Source organism: Apodemus sylvaticus, chromosome 17, assembly GCF_947179515.1.
Source record: "Apodemus sylvaticus chromosome 17, mApoSyl1.1, whole genome shotgun sequence".
Classification (NCBI taxonomy): domain Eukaryota; kingdom Metazoa; phylum Chordata; class Mammalia; order Rodentia; family Muridae; genus Apodemus; species Apodemus sylvaticus.
The window spans coordinates 1,493,503-1,513,366 of NC_067488.1; the positions used below are offsets into that span (position 1 = coordinate 1,493,503).

A 19,864-nucleotide genomic window follows, 5' to 3' on the forward strand; every position below is an offset into this window, starting at 1 on the left:
AAATAACTCTACTGAAAAAAGAATAAAAATAACAACAGTTAATCTTTATTATTAATAAAGCTACCATTCAACCACCAGAGAGCTATAACCACTGCATGGACCCTGAACTACGTTGGCTGTGAATATATAAAATAAAAAGCACAATGTTTTAAGGAAAAGAATAATATTAAAAATCAGTTACCTGATTTGTAAATTGAATTTATAGTCATTTTATGTGTAATGTTTAAATTTTATTAAATAACTCTAACTATGATTAAACTGCTGCCATAAATTTAACGTGATAAACATGTAAGTTTATTTTTGCAGCACACCTAACATATCATGAAAACATCTGTGGCATCTGTAGCTGACAAAATGACAGGTCCCCTGTGGTTTGTTGCTAACCTCTGTAATCTAAAGAAATTCTAAGAGCCCATTGATGTGAGGGGGGTGTCCCTTGCAGTACTTGGAGGGAAGAAAAGGGAAAATGATGTAATTATATTATAATATCAACAAATTATATTAAATAAGTCTAAATACCTTATTGCACTTTAGGAAAAATAAATATGTAAGTATTTCCTTTTCAATTTCCCAGAGCTGCTCCAGATCTATGGATTCCCAAGCACAGCCCAGTTTAAGAACTTCTGCCTTAATAAAACTGCAAGATAACTATGAATAATCCTCCATTTTACACGTCAACCAAGGCTAGAGTAGCTAAGTAACTTTCCCCTTGTTTTTTCCATCCCCTGGCCAAGAAGCACATCAAATATCATTAGAACCTGCAAATATTCAAGGGTAGCACTTGCTGCTGGTTAACAGTCACAAGGGACATGAGAATTGCAGTATCCACTCTATTCTGAGGCCAGTCACCTCTTAGATGGATTACTTAAACACCTAGCCTAGGTATCTGCAGTCTTCAAACACAAGGGACACTGGATGAAGGAGGCAGGAATGCAGGAAGGACCAGGACAGGGTAGGGGCTTGACTGACTCTTTGGTTTCCCTCACCTTGGATTTTTCTTCCTCTATACTCCCAAGTGCTCTTCAGGTGGCTTCTCAGAGGAGCCATTGTTTCTAGCACATTTGAAGCTATTTTCTACCTTAGCTATTTTCTCTTCCTCCCTTCTGATGATTGCTGTTTCTGTTTATTACTGTTCTCAGAGAAGAAAATTTGTTTCTCTTCATCCCCCTTAGCTCATTGCAAACACCTATTTGGCTCTCTCCCTATAATCACTATAATTCCTTAGCCTCCTTTTATCTAAAATATACCTATTAAGTTATCTTAACTCTTTTCAAAGTCAAATTACCTCATCTGTTTATTATTTTCCTTCATTTTGCCTGACTACCTTAAAACTCGGGGAGTATGAAAAGCAATTGTTAAAGCTCCCAGTAGACCCAGGACACATTTATTGATTCCTGTAATTAAGTCTTGCTAATTATACTGAGTGTTATTAGCCTCATGTTGTACCAACTTTAACATGACAAACCATAAGGTTTTAAAATGTGTTTTTAATATTGTTAAACTCCATTTAGAGTTTCACGTGGCAGTCCTCTTCCTTTCACTTGTCTCCATGCCCTCCTGTGAGAGGAAGCCATTTCATTTCAGTAAATCTAACACAAGGTGGGGTTCATCTCAGGTGGTGAAATAAAGACAGGGTCTGCCTGGTCAAGGACATGCTTGATCCAGACTTCACCTAAGAAGTCATTGCTGCTCAACCTTCAAGTAAGATTACCATATCATTCCTTATTAAAAGGATGTTATAAATTTCACTTGTGTTTTGATAACTTATGATCGTTTTTAAAGGCAACCTCATACCAAATAGTTTACATAAAGTATTTTTACATAATTGCTTTCAAAGTATTTTTTTATTCTAATAAAATATTAATTCATTCCCATGTCATAAGAAGTGACCTCTCATGTGCCTTTGGCTAATTTTCCACAAACAACATCCTCTAAAACTCTAACAAATATGTTAACAGCATCTCAGACAACCCAGGACATTTTCATCACCCACAGAGATCCTCATGTTGGCCTTTGTAGATGACTTATCTCCTATACTTTTTCTTTTTCTTACTGTGCTTTTGTTTTACTTTTAAACTTTTTTTGTCTGACACATAAAAATGTATAGTCACACTTACAAAGGGGTTAACATGAATGCTTTGATCCATGGATGAGAAGCATAATATTTAGATATGGTTAAAGTCCTATCTCCTCAAACACATCAGGTTTTTAGTGTAAGAAGTACAAATTCCTTTCTTGTGCTCTTTAGGAAGACATAGAACATGCCTGATAATACAATTGCCTGGGACAGTAGCTTACTAGGACTTTGTGCCTTTAGCTAACTTTTAAGTACCCACTAGTCACCCTTCCCATGTGTGCTATCTCCTCGGCCCTCCCAACCTACAGAAATCACATTTTTGCTCTCAACTTCTGTGAGTAGAAGGACTGATTTTTAGCATTTATAATATTTTATCAAACCTTATATATTTTTGGACCTTTATAAAATACACAGTAAAGCCTGAGAACTGTGGCAGGACAGGACATATTGAAAGACTGAAAATTGTTATTGGCACCTTGATCACCAAGACCCAACATAGAACTTGCTTTTGTGTTCATGACAATTAAGCTTATATATATGAGTGTCTTATATACATGCATGTGCTTAGACATAAAAGATGCATGCATACATGTATTTCTTCTTTCTCTCAACACATGTATGTCCTCTCAAGTTTCCTAAGTGTCAGACATTCTTTTAAGTTCATCTTTCTCTTGGTGTCCAGTCAAGTAATGACTGATAATAAAGTGGCTAGATAAGTCGAAGACCGCACAGACAAGGATGAGCTCTGAATAAGAGAGAAAGATAAGACAAAGCAGGGAAAGGGATATTGGAGGATGTTTGATCTTAAAGAAGAATTTGTGCAGTGGTGTTGCCAGAGTAAAGACGTAAAAATGTCTGTATTCAGAAGAGAAGAGTGGAGGGAAAGCAGCAGGCTATGGCAGGGATACTGATGGAGGGCCATGCTTGGCGCTCAAGAGAACAGGAAGGAAGCATGTGTGCTTAAAGTGGAGCAGAGAAAGGAAAGAAGCAAAAAATGGCAGCGGGGGTGGGGGCGCTGGGGGGATCACTAATAAGAAGCAGCTGAGTCTAGTCAAGTCTCCTGGACCACTTGTCTGAGTCAGATAGAAACAGTTGGAGACTCATGAGCAGGACAGACTTGTGATCTATACTAACAACTGGTCAAATGATGGCTCTGCTGCTGAGCTAAGAATAGACTGAAGAGTTCAGGAACTGAAGCACTTTCACCAAGACACTTGTCCACTGGCCCCTTAAAGCCATCTGATGGACCAGTTTGTCCCTTCCAACAAGCCAGCCAGCTTCCTTAGTTAGGGATAATCTTATGGATAACTTGCTCATTCTCCTTTTTAATATTTTCCACATTTTATAGATAATCCATGGCTTCTTAAATTATAAACCAAATCACTAGCATCACTTTCCTCATATTCTTTCCTAATCATGACATCTCTCCCATTCTTTCACTGAAGAAGCCTGAGAATCAAAAACGAATTTAGACATTTCAAGTTCAGAGGTCAGACCTGTGCTCAACAGAGAGGAATTTCCACACATGAACAAAATTAAACATGACTCCTTAATTTAATTACTGCTAAAATTCTAACTTGCTTACCCAGCCAATTTCTATCTAAACACATATATTTTCTTTAAGTGGTAATAGGAGATACCTATTCATTTAAAACCTATTGAGCATGTGTGTTCTTGCTGGTATTCCAGACTCCTTGGAATATTATTACAGATCTTATGAGCATCTAAATTCTTCAGAATTGCTTATTTAATTGAGTGTCTTGCATTTTAAGTAGTAAACCATATAGCCAGTAAACTATGTTCATCTGACCATTTGACTAGTTGCTCAGTCTGAGGTGGCCTCACTTATATATATGAAGAATGGAGTTTTTAGTGTAAGAAGCACAAATTCCTTTCTTGTGCTCTTTAGGAAGATATAGAACAGGCCTGATAACACAATTGCCTGTGACAGTAACTGTAACCTAGGCTGTTCTTTCCAGGTGATATGCTTCTTTAATGTAGTTTCTGTATACATCTGTCGTGGGACTATTATACAAGATGAAGTCTCCCTGTGGTAGTCTTTCCACTATCACATAAAACATGTTCAAGCCACAAGCTTCTTAAGGTGTGCTGTCTATTGTCATGTGTCATTGGGACATATTGTTAGAAAAAAGTCAGAGGGCTATCCTGGATAAAGGTCTGGTAAGAGCATTACAGAAAGAACAAAGGAAGGGAAGAAAAGAGGGAGGGAAGATGAGAGAGATGGGGGAAGGAAGGGAGTATAATAAAAGGGAATTTTAATGTTCAAGGAGAAAAGGAAGGCTGAGTAAGAAAGTAAAGAATACTATTAAGAGCAATGGTGAAAGCCTTGTTTCATAAGAGGTAGCCAGAAAGTCTAAGAGATGACATTGACTAAAAGACAATGTCTAAGAGATGACATTTTTGGCAGGGCCTTGCAGAAATCTGGAGGTAGAGTGAGAAAATCCGAAGTCAGAGAAAGTGAACTAGTACAAATGATGAGAAACTGAAGGTGGTTGGATGGGAGAGGGTAGGGTTGCAGTGGTAGTTGAGTGTGGGCACGAAGAGCAAAGGAACTCTGAGGTGAAACACACATAGCGCATTTGAGGGGAAGAGTAACATCCCCTGGCATAGGTTCATTAACAAGGTTACTGTGTGCAGAAGAGGCTGCAGAATGGTGAGGGTTGTTGCATATACCTTTTGCTACTAAAACTAAGCTCCAGGAACAGACCATGCTACCAGCCCCCTGCCCAGAGAATATTGGATCCACAGATGAAAAAGACGGATGCACACAGTTGTTCAATTTCAACTTGCCTTATTGACTCAACTGCAGGATGCTGCCAATCTGCCTCAAGCAGTGTTTGCTTCCCAGTACTCCCAGCTCAGGATCCTAAATCTGCACTCAATTTCCGTTGCTCAGCCATCTTTATTCCAGTTCAACATCCCCAACCTCCCACCTCTAGAAAGAGCCTGTGGTCATTTCACCCAAGATCTCACATGGCTGATTGGCTTGTCTCCTTCCAAAGGACAGCAAAACTCTTTCCCTCTTCTTATATCTGCTTGCTTGTGAGAATCCAGAAGTCCTGCCTATTCCTTCTGGCCAACAATTGACCCATGGCATCTTTACTGATAGATCACAACCCAATTAATGAACAGGACCCCTACAGAGGAGTCAAGGTGGAAATGATCTGGACACTATTTCAGCACTCCTACAGGACAGTGATACTTAGCCGGGTTGCTGAAGCTCAGGTGGATGTAGAAAGTAGAGTGACAGGATTGGTGACAGTGTCAAAAATGGCTATCAGTGAACTCAGTGCTTTTGCTGTTTACTAAGTTATTCCTCCTAGAGGTAAGGAGACCACAGCAGAAAGAAGCATTGTAATGTCAGATGGGAAGAGAAAAGGCTTGTGATGGGTCTATGAACCAAGGAATGTAGACAGCAGCAGCTCATCAGCAGTACCAACACCTTGACTTCAGCCTTGCGAGATTCACTTCATGACAAAAGGAACATTTTTTGGTTGTTATTATAGGTTTTTAGATGATAGTGATTTGTTACAGCAGCATAGGAAACTGATACATGAACAGCTATATTAATCTTAAAGTGAAATCCAGGCGAAAGATTTCATCACAAAGTAGAATCCCTTAAAAAGGTTGCAGTTCCCAGCAGAGTAAGCATGAACTGAGGGGAGTCAAGGTGCTTTTATATTGTTTCTGAACACCCAATACCCAAGGACAGAGTGCCCTTGATAAAAGAGTAAAAGACAAAGAAAGAACATCCAGTAAGGCACAAAGAGAGCTGGAGGTTTCAGATCCCAGAAGCTGAGGGTATTTTCAGGCAGAGGCCAAGTGCCAAGTGTGGCAATTGGCATTTGCGGCTTCATGATCACTTTTGATCTCAGGCCTGGAATGTTTTGTAATTGCCTATGAAATGCCGGGACGGACAGTTGATATTTGTGGGCAACCTACCTGTAGAGCATATTTGCCTTATGCTTTTAAACTGTATATACCTTGCTCCTCTTTTGTAAACTGACATATCTCAAGAGTACTATTTGGATGCAGAAGTCGATGCTGCTTCATTTCTTCCTTTGCTGTGTATTTTAAGGATCTTCTTGTCTAGGACCTAGGGATACATTGTAAACAGACATCATTCTCAACTCACCAGAACTTCCAGAATAGGGGCTTTTTCTTGGGACCAATATCACCTTGTCTATCAAAGTCTGACCCAGGCTTTCCCATAATTTCCTTCTGCCTTTGTCACATAGTCTTAGAATTCATCACATATGAGGTTAGTCAGGGTCTTCTGGTGAGCTCTGGCCCCTGCCATGCTATCCAGGTCTTTGTAAATGACACACTTCACAGATCACCAGTATGATTTACTGTTAAAACCAAGATATCTCTGCAGGGGAGGGGGGTGCATTAATAATCATATTGAGATAGGCAAGAAAACTAGGTCTGCCCAGGGCTAATAAGGATGCTTGGCCACCCACTCCTCAGCTTCTTCTTAGTAGCTATCAAATAAACACATTTTCCTCCTTGAATAAACTTACCTAATAAAATAAAACTTAATATTTTGCCTTTCACTTTAATCGATGACCAATGTATATGAAAAAATGTTTTAAAATTAAAGGTTTCTGCACCTTTTAACAGTGTCCCTGGAGACGTCAATTATTTTATCCAGTACCCATCATTATAAAGAGCTTCAAAATCCCGTAAAAATTAATTCTGGAAAAACTCTCTGCTGCGTTTTTCTTTTCAAACTTCTGAGGACTAAGCCTAGAGCCTTGGTCAGTGTGTCAAGACCTCTACACAGAGCTTGATACTCAGCCTTCTTCGAGCTTGTAGAAATGCATTCTCATTTTTATTGATGGATGCACACACATGCTGCATATGTGCTCACAGAACTCAGATGAGGGCATTAGATTCCTGCAGCCAGAGGCACGGGTGGCTATGACATGCCCTTGGGTTCTGGGATCCAAATTCTGATCCTTTGCAGGAGCATCCAATGCTCTAAACCTCTAAACCATCTCTCCCTGCCCTACCCTCAGGTCTTAGTGAGGAAAGGACTCACTCAGTTGCCCAATTTGACCTTGAACTTGTAACCCTCCTCTTTGAGCCTAAGTGGCTCCTAAGATTACAAACAGACTAAGAGGCGCCAGCAACAGCTGCTTCAAGGAGCTATAAGTTGGCTTTCTTTTGCAAGATAATGAAAGCTCAGTAGGGCTTCACTTTAACTTCCCACTTACCTCAGCAGCCACAGCTAGAGCTGCATTGTATCCTCTTGGTGTCAGCAAGTCCTGTCTAAACTTCCGTAGTTGCAGGTTCACCTTTCCCCTGCAGTATTTATTGAGCTTCTCATACATGCTGCTGCACTGGGGATGAAGCAAAGATACACACAGCGTTGTCCCTGGCCTTTTCTAGGTTCTCGGCTCTTGAGAATTTCCTGGCTCTTTATTTTTGTTGTTTTGTTTTGTTTTGTTTTGTTTTGTTTTGTTTTGTTTTGTTTTGGTTTGGTTTGGTTTGGTTTGGTTTGGTTTGGTTTGGGTTTCTCTGTATAGCCCTGGCTGTTCTGGAACTCACCCTATAGACCAGGCTGGCCTTGAATTTAGAAACTAGTCTGCCTCTGCCATCGAAGTGCTGGGATTAAAGGCTGCACCACCACTGCCTGGCTGAGAATTTCCTGGCTCTTAATGTGGCCTTAGGACCTTTACTTGTAGGAGACCTTGAATTTTTACTGGAGCAAAAAGGAGAAAACACAAATGTAATAAAGTACAACAGACCAGTATATTAGATCGGGCTGTGACGTGCTTTTCTCTATAGGTTCAGAGACCATTTAGGGAACTAAGAACTCTGATGCTCCTGTCAGAAAGTAATGCTTTCCAAATGATGCTTCCATTCAGAAAGTAACTTTTAAGCTATATTTCAGATCTTTACTATTAGTAGTAAAGGTATTTAAACAAATAAAGCATATGGGGATGTGGTCAAAACCACAAAGTGCACAAATGCTGTCTATTTTCCTTGAAGAAGAAAAGTCATAAATCTTCAAGTTTATCAGAAAATGTTTATAATTCCACTTTCAATCAATTTAGGAATACTTTTATGCCTACCATTATTGCATCTATATAAAAATTTCCACGATAATCTTCAATTCTAACATGTTTAAAATTTTTAACACCTAAAATTTTTCTACAATTTTATCAGAAATATTTTCCATGTAAATCTTCAATTCTACCATAAAATGTTTCTATTTCTTATTTCAATTAATTTAACAATGCTTTACATGTCTACCACTTTACTCTTTAATTTTCCGTGAAAATTGTCAATTTTAATGTGTTTTTCTATGAATCTCTTTTATTTTATCTGAAATATTTTCCATGTAAATCTTTAATTTTATCATAAAATGTTTTTTCTTCCCTTTTCAATAAAAAAAAAGTCATGATCTGAGTTGGAGTGTCTTTGGACTGTGCTGATTCTTAAGTATAAATTAGTCTCCTTTTTTTGCAAGACAAGAAAATTATCATTGATGGCTATTCTTTGTTGTTAACTTGACCACATCTGGAATTAACTAAAACCCAAGTGATCAGAAACACCTGTGAAGTATTTTTTCTTAATGAAATCATTTGATGTTGGAAGAGCCATTTCTAATCCAGATCTTTGAGGTGGAAGATGAAAAACCTTCAATCCAAATCTTTTGAAGTGGGAAGATCCACCTTCAATCTGAACCACACCTTCTGATGGCAGCCTATATTGAAAAGGACATGGAAGAAGGAAGCTCTTTTTGTCTGTTTTCTCTCACCCCATTGTCACTGATATTGGAGTTTACTTCTTTAGAATTCCAGTGTATATATACTATGAAGACCAGGTGGGACATCTAGCCTCATGGATTGAACAACTGGGTTCTTGGACCTTCAATTCATAGGCAGTCATTGTTGAGTTAGCTGAACCATGGCCTGTAAGCCAATCTAATAAACTTCCATTATATATAATATATGTAATATATTATATAATTTCCTTTATATATATATCCATATTTGTACACATATGTCAGATAGATAGATGATAGATAGATAGATAGATAGATAGATAGATAGATAGATAGATAGATACTCAATCATTCTGATCTGTTCTCTTCCTTGACTAATATACATTTTTTTAATGACATGTCTGGCCATAAGAGAATAAACTCAGAAGTAATCTTAGAAACGCTTAAAGAAGCTGATGTAGGCTTCCCATCCAAGAGCAGGGCAGGTAAAGTTGACCAGAAAGCACTCTGCTACCTACCACATCCTCATCATCAAGTACAAAGCCAGGCCTTTTTGTTTCCGTAAAAGATCCTGGTGTTAAAGGAAGTGGATCAAAGGGGGAAAAGTGTTTCTCTCATTGAGAATTCAGATCTAACGTTTGAACCTGGAGAATGAAAGTTGGTAGGGATGAGTAGAGACTGACAGTGTAATGAGGCAGGAAGGGACTGATAAAGGATGAGAGAAAGCTGGCCTTAGCCTCTGTGTGGGACATTTCTGTAGCTGTAGATAGCAATGAGTATGAAGCCATGAAGTACTGGGCCAATATATGTCACAGAGGAAATCAAAATACCAGTGCGGGATCTTGAGTCCCATGACTTTCACCAGCTGTGTTGCAACATCAGTAATAAAACTGTAGACCATTAATGTGACATATAAGCCCCTTTTAAGCCTATTTATGAAATATCCTAAATATTTTCTTTTGTAAATAGTGGAATTAATAGAATACTAGTTTCTATGTAATTAAAATATATCTTTTAGCTGATGCACATTATTTATTTTTAGCCTGCTGACTCATTATGGTTGCCATACTGACATTTATGGAGCAATCATATGTCTTAATACATTTAGGGGCTTTGACTAACACAGGAGGAGAATTCACTGAAACCCAAAGTGCTTCAAATGATACTATAAAAATGGGACAAGGATTGTCCCACAGTAGAACACTTCTGAGCACACACACTGAGTGATAGGTGTGGGCTTCAGGGAGTTGTTCATTCTGCTCCTATCTTCAGCATGATGAGGAACTAAACTGAAATAGGTACCTGCAATTTTAATACTAGTGTAAGCTTACAAAGCTGCCCATCACCTCAAGCTTCAGGTAGTTTAGTTGTCAAGTGAAAAGTAACACGTGACTCTTGTCCTTGTCATTAATCTTTTTCTACTCTCTGCTGGGTACCTACACCTGCTCAACACCAAATGCTGGAGTCTATAAAAGAACACAAAGGTTGAACTCCAGGGTAGACCTGACCAGAAAGCAAAGCCTGCTCATGATGTCCTACAGTAAAAGATGCTTCTCTACCCTCCCTCCAGGCAGGACTGGGTTTGGATCAGAGCTCTGTAAGGAGCCAACGTCTTCCATCCTGGAACCACAGTCTCTGGTTCAGTGGCAGATGATTGCAGCCACCCAGCACACATGAAATGGTCTACTTTTGAAGTTTTTCTTGAATTTATCACCTGACCAAATAGTGTTGCCACCATCATCTGTAAAGCCTTAATAGCCAGAAAGTTGTGCTGGAACCAACTGTCCCATGTCAGTACAGTATCTAGCTTCTTTGAAGATTAAAGTGAAGAAGCTATACTATTAATTCAAGTAATTAAGAGACTTTTTTCTTTTCATTTGACTTGGAGATTTTAGTGTCACTTTAAATAAAAATCAAAGATATGTTGAGAAACATGGGAAAATAGACACAAATTTGTTATAATTTTCTCATGAATTATATTCTCTATGCTATAAGAAAGTTAAGTTATAAAACAAAAATAAAGCTAATTTTATAGAGAAAAGGATAAGTTATGGAGCACATGTCTTTTTTTTAAGAATTGCCTGAAATTTCATGAAAGCAAAGAATGCACACATCATCCTTGTGTTTATGCTATAAGGCAAGTAATTTAAAACATTCAATATGTATTTTCAGCAGTTTCCTTCTTTTTAATCTTGCATTGCCACCAAAGAATGCTAATGGTTCCTAACTTGCTCTTGGCTGGGTAGGTAGGTTGCTTAAGAAAAAGAAAAGGAACAGTGGAGAAAAGGATGTGATTGTAGCATGTGATAGCTATGAACCCCTGACCTGGAGCATACGGTGACTGATCCGAGGACTTTCTGGTCACAGAAACATTTCTCCGCTTTGGGTTATGTACACTGCATGATAATGAGCAATTGCTTTCATGACTCCTAGTAGACAGCTTATTAAGAGGGCAGTACAGGTTACAGATCATATCCTAACTAGTCCTTGAGTTCTTTAGACATTTCCTCTGGATGTCTCAATTTATTTCAATCGGAGTTGGTCATCTCAGCAACCAAGCATTTGTCTCAAGAAGTAGAATTTTCACTATGCCCTGTAAACAAGTAACAAATATCTTGCCCCACACACTGAAAAGGAAGCAAGTCCGTAGAGCATGGTATTGGGTCCTGTCACTAGCAGTGATCAGCTTTCCCTACCTACACCAAGCTGCTCATGATAAAGAATACGCATGTGTGATGACAACACATTCCTGAGTGGCAGTAGTTCCACTTAGTTTTTGCAGGGTGCCCTGACACCTTCCCTGGACATGAAGATTAAGATGACTTCATAACAGGAGAAAAGGAGGTGTGATGTATGGTGGATGGCTTGTTTTCTTGTTCCTTTATAGGAAACATATGGCAATGTTTATACAGAAGTAGAAAACAATAGCATACTGCTATCAAGTTAGCAATAGCTAATGGTACCATACATGAATGGAAATCAAGCATCTCTTTACTATGCCAGGATTCTGGTTTGCTGATATCTGTACACATCCTGTTTTACTTAGCTTGAAGGGAAGTTTTATTATTTTATGCTTTGATTCCTAATTGGAAGACAATTGTGTAGCAAGATGTTTTTATTTGTGTTTTCACTCCTCTCTGTGCTTAATTATATTACTTTATTAGCAGAGATAATAAATTCTAGCTGAATAGACTTTGTATTATGATCATGTAAAAGTTAAAACCTACTCATTTTTAAAACTTCATTCTTTGTATTTCTGACTTAAAAGTAAAGATTTGTGACTTGGAATTAAAAGTGGGCCTCTGGAGATGGGACACAAAGCCATAAATGACAGAACTGGGCTATATCTACACCACATGCTTTCCTCCCTGGCTAGGTAACTCTGAGCAGGTTTGGTAACTTGACTCAGCCTCAGTATGCAAACCTGTATGCCCTTGTATACAAACTTTACTAGCTTATCTTAGCAAGCCATGGAATGATATGTAAAGCACTTCACACATGCCTGGCTTGAAGGAAGGCCTGCAGACCCACTGTCTATCATCATAATTAGCAAACAGCATATTTTACCCTGGCACCATCCTTGAAATACTGAGATGCTTGGTGCTAAAAAACGGAGATGCACTGGTGCACAGTAAAACCAGTGATGCTGCTGTTCATCAAATGATCCTTGTGTCTGAGCCTGAACTTCTCCAAATTCCATAAGCTGGGTATGGTTATCATCCCCATTTCATTGAAGCATAAACTGAGAGTTTACCTCAAATGCAAAAGGCACATAGGTAAAGATTGGTAAGCGTGAGATCAGACATGGGACCAGCATGAGATCAAATCAAGACTGGATAATTCAAAAGCTCTTTGGCTCTCCTGCTCACAACCTGTGTTACCTCTAGAAGCTCCATTATTTATATCCTGCTTTGAGTACTCATCAATATTCTATGTAACTTCACAGTGACATTCCAAATTTCAAAGTCCTTGTCTCTGAGATTTCCCTTCTTTTGCAATTCAGAAAACAGAAAGGATTTAAGAGATGTGTTAGAAGTCCTGGTAAGTTAGAGTCCAGCAACCACTCTTCCTATTGTTTTAAAGAGGCTATAAGTTCACATTCAAACTTAGGTAAAGACACTTATCACATTCTACAGACAGAAAAGGCAAGGCTCAAGCTGTGTTGACAGGAAGAGAGACAGAGTGGGTAGTCATTCTGTTTGGTAGTCAGGAGTGCCAGTTGCTGTACAAGAAATGGAATATAATGATTCCAAAGTCATGTCTATCTCACCAGGCTTTTCTTTAGTGCCACTAAGATGCCAACAAGCTCCACTTTTAACCGTAGCCTGGAACAGTTAAGAGAACTTCACCTGCCTTTCTTGTTGGATACAAAGGATCTGCTTGTAATTTGGGACTCACACATACAAGATAGCCTAATTCTATTGTCATTTACAAGATATATTATAATTTTACTTTTCTCCTTTCTGCAGTATTTAGAGTAGAGGTAGAGCAGAGAAAATGATTCAGACTGCCAAATTACATGTCCACCTGCTGACCTTGCAGCAATATACAGTTAAATGAATACTTAATATAGATCATAAATATAAATATGTTGCCCATTAGTATTTCAAATGATGGTAGCATAAGGAGGTCGCTACATCTGAGAGCAAAGATAGCTGCATTTATTATAAGCACCTTGGAACTTTCACTGAAAATTAAATGAAGACACAACTATGAATAGGATCCTGCTTTATTAACCTTAGTTTTTAAGTTTGATTTTAATTTTTTAATTTTATTTTTTAAGTTTGTTACTGATTTGTGAATTTTGTACAGTGTGTTATGGTCATAGTCACTCCTCCCCCAACACTTCTCAGATCTAACACTTTCAACTTGTCTTTTGTTTTTTTCTATCAAGACTAATTTGTGCTGCCCATATATCCTTGAATATATAGCCTTCCACTGGAACATGATCACCTTACCAGGGGGTATCCTATTACAGAAAACTGACTACTTTTCTTCCAACAGCTAAGAATTGCCAGTCACTCTAAGACTAGAATAGAATTTTGTGCCCAGCACCATTATATATGCTGTGATTTGGTCTGGCACAGGCTTGCACAGATCTTGTATATGCTGTCACAACTGCTATGAGTTCATGTGCCCTGCTGTGCCCAGAAGACACTGTTTCTTATAGTCACCCACCACATCTGGCTTTTAGAGTGTCCCTGCCCCAGACAATTACTCCTGAGTTTTGGAAGCATGAGGTGTGGTATATTTAATCTAGAATGGAGGATTATGCAATCTTTTCTGTCCCTGGCCTGTTGTTGTTCTCTGTAACACTCACCACCTAACACAAAAAGAAGCTTCTCTGATAAGGAGTGAAAAATGCACAAATCTATAGGCATAATAAGTTATTAGAAGTCAGTCTAATACCATGTCAATTTAGCAAAATAATAGTAATTCTCTCCTAGGAGATACAAGGTATCCAGCCATGGGTTTATGACCTGATAATGGCACTAAGTATTGGTTATATCTCCTGGAGCAGGACTGAAACCAGAACATGGTTGGTTATTTTCATGACATTGTGCCATTATTGCCCTAGTGGACATTGTCTTACTAGAGCAGCAAGACATTTGGATGCTCTATTTACCTCACAGGGTACATAGTTGGGTAAGAATGATGATTGCTTTCTCTTCCAGTCAAGTGCACAGCACATTCTAGTACAAAAAAAAATGCCTTAAGCAAAATGGTTCAAAAACTATTATTGCTAGTAAAAATAATGGAGCAATTTTATTACATTTGCTCCATTATATTTTTTGTAACTCTTAGGTTTGGTGAACCTCAGGATAGGAAATTATACATATGAGAACTATCAGGAAATACACAGAGTAGATATTGATCAAGGCAGAGTGACATACTTTTGACAATAATCTGTAAGAAGGTGATTTATTTGATAGAACAGAAGTAGCAGATGGGAATCAAACATTTATATCTTTTTAAATTTTATTTAGGCAAATGTTTCCAAGTACAGTTTGGTGATGGAGGCTGACTCAGGAACCTTCTTACCCACTGGACTGCAGTTCACCGGCAGTGACAAGGCCAGGGCTATCATGAAAGAAGTCATGAATCTCCTGAAACCCCTCAATGTTACCAAGGTCTTTAGTGATGGAGAAGGAACTGATATTAATTTCTGGATCCAAGCTGGAGTGCCCGGTAAGACCAAAAATGAAGGAGATGTTCCTGTATGCTGTCAACAATTTAAAATAACATCTCTATTTAAGTATCCCGGGGGTTACTAGCACTAGCCACTGGCATGGAGTCCTATCCTTTTATCACTAAGGTATGTTGTAATTACTTTCACGGCTGGGAAAATGGTATTCATTTTGATTGTGTTCATCCTCTGTTCTTCACTCTCTGAGATCTGTAGTGAATGATTCTAGGATTCAGCCTACACATCTGCTCTTTGATTTTGATTTGTTTTTAAAGATACATGTTTTGTAATTTCGCACCCAAATTTTGAGAAATGAAGTAGAAAACAGTCATTGCTGCTAATACCCTTGGGAATCTTCACTTACTCTGATATTGCTATACACAGACACTGTTGTATCTAAACTTCACAATAAGAGATTCTCTGAGGTTGGAATTCTTCCTTACAATTGCTTTTTCCCTTGATGCTTCTGTTAAACAGGTTGACACAAAACTAACAAAATAGCTCAATGGAAAAAGTCACTTACCATTAAGACTTAACACATAAGTTTAATCCTCAGGGCCCACATGGAAGGAGAGGACCAGCTCTCATAAATTGTCCTCTGACCTCAACATGAACACTGGCACATGAAAGACTACACACACACACATACACACACACACAAACACACACACACACCACATACACATACCACACACACACATACACACACATTCACATTCCACATACACATACGCATGTACCCCTCACATACTCATACACATGCCATATACACATATCCCATACACACATATACCACACACATGCACACTATAAACATAAACATAAGAATACACACACAGTCACATACACACCCCATACACATATACATATACACAGACACACATACACACACCACACACACATGCACCCTAAAGAACAGAGATGTGTATAAACTGAATTGCCCTGATTGGTGATTTGTGGTGTGAATCTCCTGAAGAGAAGTTCTAAGCCCTTGGGGACAGGGATGAAATTACAAAATGCAAATATACCTAAGAGTTTATGGGAAAAGAACACAAGAACTTTTCTCCATTAATTTGTGCTGCTTCACAACTTTATCCAAGACCTACCATGCTAATAGTTTCAGGTATTATTAATGAACCTACATTGTACTTCCAATGCTATTATATCTATAATCAAAAAGATGATCTACAGATTCTGCTGCAAATTGTTCTGCATTTGAATTTTATAAATGCAAAGCCTAGCCTTTGAGCTACTAACTGTTTCTGAAACTCTCATATGTTAGAGGAACTGAAAACAGGTTCTCCAGGTCCACCTCTGCCATTGTGTTTCCTGCTCAGAAAAACAGATCTCACCAAGAGTTGCTTAGATTTAAATTGTAAAAAAAAAAAAAAAAAGCCCATTCTTGAGATACTGTGGACTTCAAAGGCATAGTAAATATCAATAGCTAAAAATTAAAAGGTCTTTTCTTTATTGTAATAAGAGACTTGAATTCTCTCCATTTGTACTATGGATATTTAAACAAATCTTGAAATTCTCTGAAATCTATATTTCCATTTAGAATGGTGCACAATGCCTGGACATATCCAAAACATTATAATATGATCTGGATATGCAGTATAAGGATGGAGGCTTGTACTGAGTGTAACAAAATCATTTGATCAAATTTTAAATTTCCTTAGTGAGCCTTCAATGAGAACCAACTCAGCTGCTGTGAAGAAAATGCTAGTATCTTAGAGTGAGTCAGACTGGAGACTGATCAGGAGTAGCTAAAGGAGAGGAGGACCTAAAATCCACGGCAGAATTGGACAAAAAAAAAATTACACCCCCCCTTCCCACCACCTTGTGTTACTGTGTTTGATCATGAAAGCCCCTTGACTTATTCCTTCACAGGTCTATGTTTCATAGGCATTGATCTGTATGAAATGAACAGGTAGATTAATTACTTTCATATGATGCAATCAGATAAGTAAGATCCCTCTGGGCCTCAGCAAAGTCAGGCTTGATTTTTCACATAAGAAAGTGGAATGAGGAATATGATCCTGTTTCAGCTGCTGAATTAGTAAGCTAATTCAACTAGCTGAATTAGTAATCAACTTTATTGATCTTCCACTATTTATGAAACTCCGAGTCAAGCTTCTTTTAAACTACTGCCTTTAATCTGAGACCATCCTTTGGAAGCTGGTACAATTATCCTTATTTTAAAGATGGTGAAGCAGACTCAGAGAGATTAAATGACTTGTAGAATCCAGTCACCCTGATATCAGACCATCTGGTGTCAAGGCTGATGGCGTTTCCCTCCACATCATGTAGCAACACAGAGGAGTCTGGAATGCTGATGGTCTTCCTAGACTCAGACAGTGCCTAAATGTTTATCTTGTTCAGCTTTTGCTTATGCAAAGGATTCCAGCCCATTGCTCCTTGGAATCATTTACCCCTGGGAGAAAGGAGTTTGTTATTGTAAATAACTGCTTATCGTTCTCCACATTCCTTGTTCTCCTCCTTTCTCCTCTAGGTCAGCAAGGGTTTTTTTTTATAGAATCAGTGTTTCATTTTAGATGACTACAAATGTTTCCCTGGATTCATTGCTCTTTCCTGTATTATGAGATGGAAACCCAGTGTTGATGCTTATCCCCTGCTACCAAAAAGCTATCTTTCAAACAAATAATGTTACCTGTGCATGTATGTGTGCATTCCTCTGTGTATGTAAGTGTGTGTGTGTGTGTGTGTGTGTGTGTGTGTACATTTACCCAGGCACTCATCTGAACATCATAGGAGAACTTTCTGGGAATTGGTTCTCTCCTTCCATCATCTAAGTACCAGAGACTGCACTTAGGTCATTAGAGTTGGCAGTAGGTGCTTTTATCTGCTGAGTTATCTTCTCACCCCTAAGCTATCTTTTGTTGTTTCCAATTTTGGTTATTCCTGGAAGAAACAGTGGGACTGCTCATTCTGTAACAAATTGAAAAGTTCCAGAACTTCAGAAAAAGGCAATCATCATAACTGATCTGAAGGAAAATACATTATGCTGATTTTATGTGTGGTCACATGCCCTAAGGATAGGATTTTAAAAGCTATTTAAATTATGCTTTGCATTACTTCATATTTAACTGTATTTTGTTCTTTTTCTCTCATTTCTTCTATTGAAATAAACACGTATGGCCTCTTACTATACTCTAAATCTGTTAAATAGCCATAATCTAAAGAAACTTCTTAATGACTGGGCCTCAGTTTTTCTTAACTGTTTCACATATGATTAATAGAAAAAAATAGTTATTGAGAGCACAGATTGAATAAAAATTCTGCATGATTTTCACTAATTATTGAAGAAAAGTAAGCCAGTTTATGGAAATTTTGTCTTTGAGGAAGTAGGAAGTCCTTTGTTGAGTAGGTTGAAACTTTTAATGGAAAATAATCCAACTGACAATGAACTAAGTAACAAAAATAGAGGATTTCAGTCAAAAGAGAGTTAATATAAAGTGTCTTGGGTACACTTTCCACTCAAGCTCCCCCCTAAGGATCTCAACCCCAGGCCACTCCCCTGCCTCCTCTACCATGGCTATTCTCCCCTCCTCTTTCAGCATAGTCTGAGTTCACTCATATTTATGAATCTGTGCACAGGCCACAGCAGTCTGTGGCACTCTGATTTTCCACAGCACTTTGATATTCACCCAGAGCTTATCCTTCAGTAGCACATACAGCCTTGGTCGCGGGTTATCAGGAGTTTAGGTATACCCTACCTCCTGTACTCTCTGATCTTTTCTTCAACTTTAAGGTCAATTCTTTCTATTTTTTAAACATATTCTATAGCTTTTAGTTTAATTTGGGGAACATGTTCGAATTTTTGTTATTCTGACCCAAGAGAGGAAACTAAAACATTGAAATAATTACTTTCTTGACAAATATTTGTTCTTAAGAGTCTGAAGAAAATAAAAGATATTGAGAGTTAAAAAAAAAATCCCATAAAATATCCAAAGAAAAATGTATGCATTGGGCTGGAACAAGTGGGATCACATCCCTTACAGGGAAGGTAAGTGAGAGATGTCTATAAACTTGCCTTATAGTTTACCAGTGAAAATGTTTATAAACATACCATCTAGTACACCAATGGTTTTCCTATATAAAATAGTGAGTAGTCTGTACCCTGACTCTGTCAGTAATAGTATAAGAGTGGCAGTAACCTTAGTCTCTAAACTATCTCTGTTAAAGCCAGATAGACTTTCAGTTCTTTCAGTGTGGGTTTTGGGTAATGTAATAAAAATCTGTTTTGTTGTTGTTGTTGTTGTTGTTGTTGTTGTTGTCATCATCGTCGTCGTCATTGTTGTTGTTGTTCTGATTGTCTCAGTACTGAAGCAGATGGTTCTCAGTTGCTCAAATAGATCCTTTTAAAATTCCTTTAAAGACAGAAACACACACACACACACACACAAATTAGATGCCCTTTTGGTGTGGCCTAATGGAATGAGGCTCCTCTTATTCCAGTTCTCCCTGTAAGTTTCTTCTTTGGCTACAGGATCTAAGATGCAACCTTTTTCTAATGTCTTTCCTTATTGTATGGTATTCTAGAAGAATTGTAGAACTTGAATTGTAGACCTTCTGTTTCAGAGCTTCTAAATATAAAGTGAAAGATATGGTATTCTTTCTAAACTTGGCTCACTTGTTCCTCAGTATCGTTACTAGTCATTAGCTGTGTGGCACCAGGGAGTCAGAGATGAATACAGACAAGATCTATCCCTTGAATGCAACATGGTCTAATTAGTGATGCTTGGTTAGCGTATCTGTAAAGTGTAGATGGTGACCCGGGAGTCTCAAGCCCACTCATGTGTATTTCCTCCTCTATTTCCTC

The 19,864-nt window shown here is 38.2% G+C and overlaps 1 protein-coding gene across 1 annotated transcript in view; it reads left to right on the forward strand.

Moving 5' to 3' along the window:
* The window catches only part of Cpq (carboxypeptidase Q), a 566,898-nt gene that overhangs the window by 444,837 nt on the left and 102,197 nt on the right, over window positions 1-19,864 (forward strand). The window contains exon 7 of the mRNA XM_052161283.1: window positions 14,822-15,023. Coding sequence (XP_052017243.1) covers window positions 14,822-15,023 — 202 coding nt within the window. The remainder of the gene's footprint in view (window positions 1-14,821; window positions 15,024-19,864) is intronic.